General features: G+C 49.1%; 1 protein-coding gene and 2 non-coding genes across 3 annotated transcripts; 1 reads left to right on the forward strand and 2 right to left on the reverse strand.

Moving 5' to 3' along the window:
* Positions 1-839: 839 nt before the first annotated feature.
* Positions 840-912, reverse strand: H310_15083. Its single transcript has one exon. It is a non-coding gene; the product is annotated as a tRNA-Arg (tRNA).
* Positions 913-1,661: 749 nt separating this feature from the next.
* On the reverse strand, positions 1,662-1,734 carry H310_15084. Its single transcript has one exon. It is a non-coding gene; the product is annotated as a tRNA-Arg (tRNA).
* Positions 1,735-3,590: 1,856 nt separating this feature from the next.
* H310_15085 (hypothetical protein) lies at positions 3,591-3,935 on the forward strand (the record flags this gene model as incomplete). Its single annotated transcript, XM_008883061.1, has 1 exon — positions 3,591-3,935. One exon carries the CDS (start codon positions 3,591-3,593, stop codon positions 3,933-3,935), a length of 345 nt encoding a protein of 114 aa, XP_008881283.1.
* Between the last annotated feature and the right edge of the window lie 2,363 nt (positions 3,936-6,298).

Below are 6,298 nucleotides of genomic sequence, written 5' to 3' on the forward strand. Positions count from 1 at the left end.
CTCTCCATCATCCTTTAAAGAGAGAAGAATGTTTTTAACACCGTGTCCACAGGCAATTCATAAAACGAGGTTTCCACCAACTATGCCCTCGGCTTTTGGAGCACGGACAACGTTCGTCCCGATCGAGCCACATTTTTACTGATGTCACATCGCAAATCCGAGATATACATCTACATTTATATATATATATTGACATCGATGAAAATGGTTCTAATAAAAGATAAGTGTGTACTATTTTAGGTACTTCTGAACGTATTTAGAAGCAAGAAATTGAAAATGCGATTCGACAAATGCCTCAGGCGTCCCGGCAGACACTGAGAGCTCAACCTCATGCGAGTTTAGACTTAGGATTCGTTGACTCTGTTCAAGTCACAGTATCAGAAGTGCACTCCACAAGCCGAGGGCATAGTTGGTGGAAACCTCGTTTTATGAATTGCCTGTGGACACGGTGTTAAAAACATTCTTCTCTCTTTAAAGGATGATGGAGAGTGCATCAAAATAAACGGTGTCATTGACTATAAGCCGAAGAAGGATGCCATGATAATGGACTTCACGGCCTTCAATGTGGAGTGCGATGACTATAACTACGAGTATGCCTTAATGCGTTAGAACTTTCGACATGGAGAAGAGGCATATATGGAAGCACTTTAGAATACCAAAGAACTAGGAGTTTTGGGCAATTGAATAAAAATACATTATACTTTTGGCCTAAATTATTCGTTTCTGCAGTGACATATAAATATTAAGTTGTTTCTGGATCGAATCCCATAATTTAATCAAGTCAAATTGAAGGCAGCAGCTATTTCGGGCCAAACTACTTAGTATTTCGAAAAATACATTACACGACGCGGGACTCGAACCCGCAACCCCCAGATTCGAAGTCTGATACGCTATCCATTGCGCCAGCCGTGCTTGTGTCGATGTCAGAAGATGTTACAGAATAGTGAAAATTGTCAACTGGTGTTGCGAGTACACACCATCCACATTCTATGAGTCATGTTAAGCGATACTGCATTGCTGTTCCCTTTGATATCAATTGGTGCAGCAAGAATATTGGTCAAATTTAGAATCGCTATTAACAGTAAGTCGATACATTATGACATTTGTTGCTTGAATTCCAAAAGCCATGGCACAACCGGGTGGAATCAAACATACTTGGCTCCTCAAGCATGTTATGACGATGTACGACTCATCCACAGACTGACGAAAGTATGAAGTTCACAACGCCGAAGGAGATTTTGAGTGCAAGTATTAAACCTTTCTCACCGATTTCGGGATAAGAATTACCCACAGTAGCATCGTACATGACAAGGGGGGTGTTTTCAATGGTATTGTGTACGGTATTCAAAGATGCACCAAGGGACAAAACGTTATCATTTGTACGTCAGCACTACTATAATATCAAACTCGTCATAGTAGCTCAGGTGAAGACACACTTGTGACTTGACTCACTCACGACCAACTTCCCAATTACCATACGTCGAATACGTGTGACATGCTGTAGGTAGTTGCATATTCAAAATCATTGACGTGAATACCAACAGCCTCATTCGTAGCACACGATGTATTCATCGAATTTTACAATCCGAAAACAATGGCAAAGAAACTCGTCTGGGGTGCTACGAAATTCGATTCAACGGAGCTAAAAGGATTAAAACTATTACACGACGCGGGACTCGAACCCGCAACCCCCAGATTCGAAGTCTGATACGCTATCCATTGCGCCAGCCGTGCACGGTGTCCTGAACGAGATGAACGTCGGTCCGTCCTTTCTGCGGTGGGTTCGGCTCCTCCATGCCTCTCCTGTGGCACAGCTGATCTTCAATGGCTCCCTTGGACCCGACATCCAGCCCACACGCGGTGTGAAGCAGGGCCGTCCGCTGTCCTGCCTGCTGTTTGTGCTCTACATTGAGCCACTGGGAGACCTACTTCGGCAACAGCCACATCTTGGCATCCCCCTCCCCAACGGCGATGTCACTACGAGCATCTTCTTCGCAGACGACTCCACCCTTCTCTCTCGGGACCTTTCATCGGCGGTCGCACAAATGGCCATTGTGGAGGAGTTTTGTGCTGTGTCTGGTGCCCGCCTCAACCAAGCCAAGTGCATGACGCTTGTCCTGAATGGGCACCTCGATCCTGGGGACATCGACGACGGGGGTCTCCTCAATGTTCTGGCGACCCAAGTTCCAGTCAAATACCAGGGCATCTACCTGGGCCACCGACTGTCACACGACCACCAAATTACCATGGTCAACGACCGTTTTCTGGCGTGCTTCCGAGCACGAACCACCCAAGGTCGTCGCCTCCTCGTCCACACGGTCATGCTATCTCTGTTGTGGCATGTTACCGCCGTGACCCCGGTCCCTATCGCTATGGTGCAATCCTGGCAGTCGATGCTAAATCGGTACATCTTCGGTCGCAAGGTACTGCCCACCGACCGCTACCGCCCTCTCCTTCCACAAACATGGCAGTACGAACATCGTCTGGGACTTGGTTTGCCCCATGTCGCTACGAGATTACGGGTACAACGTCTGTTGCTGCTTCAACGCCTCGTAAAGGGTTCGACCAGCCACTCCGTGCCATGGCAGCCGCTGGTATTGCGCCAGTTTGCCCGGACCATGGGGAAGCTATACCGTACAGCCCATCCGCTCGACTTTCTACTCTACCACCCCCACCACCGGTCCAAGTGGCTGATGCTCTGGGAGCTGCACCCGTTGTGGGTGGACGTGTGGTCGCAGTGGGCAGCAACTCCGATGACTCAACGCATCCAACTCCCACTCACGCTGGCAGTGTCGCTGCACCTACCAATGTGGCTGACCACGTTCGCCCCCACACTTTCGGCGGATGGAAAGTGTGCTGCCAACCTTGTGAACTCACCTGCAACTCGTTGTTGGTGTCTATACGGGGTCAGTAACGGGCTACACTGCCTCGACTCCATGCTAACCGAGGACCGAAAATGGCCATCGAGGTCTGACTTCTTTACCCGCATGTCGAATGGGAACCCACACGCCCCTGTCGAACTGGCACCCAATGGCACCATGAGATGGGCGACCGTCCACTGTTGGGGGATGATATACAACCACCTCAAGCGTATCTACGACAATCTCGTACACTCCTTCCGCAGCACCCCACCCGACGCGCCACCACCTCCGGCGCCCCTGCATCCATTTCGGGCACTCGTCAAGGATGCTATGCAACCTTTTGAACTATGGCCCCGGTCATTTGTGGTGGCCTTGGCGTACCACTTCCGCGGGCGCGTGGTACGCCATCCCATGGGTACTCCAGCCCGGGACGACCCAGCTACCCTGTGCAGTTACGTCCAACGTGTCCGACGGACCTGTCGCCTGCCACCACCAATCCAAGGTGATGTCTGGCTTCGGCTGCTGTTCTACATGCTGCCTGCCAACAGCCGTTTCTCCTACTTGCAGACTACCCAACCCGACGCCATATATTGCACGTACGGATGTGGTTCCGTTGAGATGCAGTCCCACGCCTTTCGCGCGTGCAGTGCAGTCCACCCAATTTGGACCTTTCATGGCACAGCCTGGCGCTGTTTTGGGGTCAACTTCTCGAGGGCATCAATTTCCGACATGGATCACTTTGCGGTCAGTTCTCGGTGCGTCCCACAAAAGGAAGCGTTGCACGTTTTGTGGACCCTGTTGACTGCTGCTACGCTCCACCTCGTCTGGGCTCAGCGCAACTTGGTGAAGTATGAAGCCCCGACCTCCAATCCCACCCGGCGCGTGGCGGCAGCTCATGTTCCTCGGGTGGATGACGTCCGTGCGCCGGTGGCTACGGCTCCAGCCCCCCACTGCGTGACGCGCCTCACAGTGATCCAGTCCCCGCACAGGTTGCGCCGCCAGTCCGGCTACAGTGCGCTCTGGACACAGTACCCCCACTGCCTCCAACTCCAACCGTCGCCCCTCACCGCCTAAACACCCCACACTCGTGCGCGTCGTTTCCTCCTGCCACCACCTGCGGCAAATGTCGCCCTCTTTACTGACAAACAGCAAACCACAGTGATCCAACGTTCCACAGCATATAGCTTTGGCAGCTTGGAAATGGGATGAGCCTTTCAGGCAACATTAGTATTGGTAGTCGTAACTATTAATGCACTCCCCTTTGACACTGCGCCAGCCGTGCATGCTATATACATTCTTTGGCAAGACTTTACCGACAGGGACTTTTGACAATCAAAATTTTACACCCTGGAAATGGTATCTTCTTCTTATTATAATTAAAAACCTTAAAAAATAATTTTTCTGGGACAACAAAGCAGATAGGTATCCTTTCAGGTGGACTCGAAGAATAGATTATCTGGATTGCTCTCTATACCCCTGCAATTACAGCCAAGGGCAAGAGGAGATCCCCCGTCACCTTGACCAAAGCATCAATTTCCTGGACAGTTTTGCAAACGAGAGCTTCCCGGTTGGTGAGGAATTAACAGCCGTGCCAATACGGAGTGGGACAGCACACTCTAACTTCTTTCCTAAATTCAGTAGTTATTGGGTCAACGTTGCCTCCTCTTCGTTGAGGATTTTGACAACCCCCGACTCAAACGACTGGTGGCGAACGGTTTTTGCATCAGCATCGAGACGATTGATCATTGCAGCGTGGTCTTTCAACAACGTGTCAAAGAGAACTCGCACACCAGCAAGGGACAAATCGTCGAACTGCAAGGTACTTGTCACTGAGCTGAGATCTTGAAGTTCCTCCACCTCGGAGTCGGTTTCTGATGTCGAGGGCTGAGCAATAAATTCAAAAAGCATTGATCGTTATTTGGTACAAAAGTTTGTCGAATTCACAATAGCGCGGCAACATGTGCAGAGTGCAAACCACGTGTTTTGTTGCATGTAATGGATAACTGCGGTGTAAACTTCCTGAGGTTACCAGCAGACACCAAGTCCTTCAATTTTAGCATACTTTTGTGGACCAAAGGAAGTTTCTCTCGTATTGCCTAAAGAGATCTTGCACAGCCAAATTGAAGCAGTTTCGAACGCAACCAATGAGGGGGACACCACAGCGCGACGAAAAGGCAATGTTTGTACTGCAGGTATTTCCCACCAATGCCTCCAGGTTTTTTCAACTCTTTCCAAGATGATCCGAAAGATGTGTGACGTACTGTAAATGGTCGTCGGCCCCGAACCTTGCCTCATCGTTCATTGGTGTAAATGAGAGTAGGACAATTTTGTAGCCAATTGAATAGTCCGAAGGAAAGCTTGCAAACACTTCAACATAGTGGGTTGAACCTGTTGACCATCCATCAAATGCAGAGGCAAAGTGGAGAGGCAGTTGGGCTGACGCGTTGGACTCAAAAGTGGTACCCAGCAAGTGCATGTACCATAGCAATGCCTTTGCGCTGATTAGAACCATGAATTGCCGTGTTGACTGGTCTTCTCAAATTGTGACAGCAACGACTGGCAGGTCCTTGTGACCCATCCATGCAGATTACGAGCAATCCTTGGCTCAAAGGTATCCAAAATGGACCTTTGGCCAGAGGAGGTCAGCGCGGCGTACTTAGGATCCTCGCGTACAATGTGGGATGCCATATTGCTGTATCCTATGTCGCTTTGCTTGCGTTTGGCACCGCATCTGCAGGTTCACCCGCCGTATTTCCTCATGTCTTTGGAGAAAAACGTAATGACAAGGGCCATGCCTTGTAGCATAGATGTTGCTGTCGTGGTTGCCATCGTGTTTGAAATGTTATCATGTTGCGTGGCTTACCCATAAGGAACTCACCCCCATTGAAGTCAGCAGCCATTGAATCTACAAGGCAAGTTCAGAACCAGACACCACTCACATTAGACTACTCGACGAATGATTGAGTTACTCCTTGATATCGATCTACTTTCGAAAGACACTCAGTGGAAGTGCAAAATAGTTATGGTTTGGGTGTGAGGTGAAGCATTTCCGAGATGACAGTGTGATCAACCAAGGTACAATTTAACTTGGTTTGGATATGGTGATTTTGTTTAAGAGTACGCAGTATACGAGTGACAACGTAAATGATGAATTTAGTGTCAATCATCTAATCAAAAATACCGCTTTCGTCTGCACTATCGAAAAACTCAACATCAGAGCCAAACTGTGTACCATCCCCAGTCGGAAAAAGGCTGCTTAAGCGATGTTTGCGTTTTTCACGCGACTTGTTCACTGAACCAATACGCCGGATTTTTCTTTTTTCCGATGAGGAAAAGAGACCGTTGACATATCTGTAGTAGTCGTGTCGATCATCATCTCAATGGCATAAAACGAATATGCACATTTGTGAATGCAACACACGTCTGAAAAATGAGAT

The sequence above is a fragment of the Aphanomyces invadans genome (assembly GCF_000520115.1).
Source record: "Aphanomyces invadans strain NJM9701 unplaced genomic scaffold supercont1.164, whole genome shotgun sequence".
Taxonomy (NCBI): Eukaryota; Oomycota; class Saprolegniomycetes; order Saprolegniales; family Verrucalvaceae; genus Aphanomyces; species Aphanomyces invadans.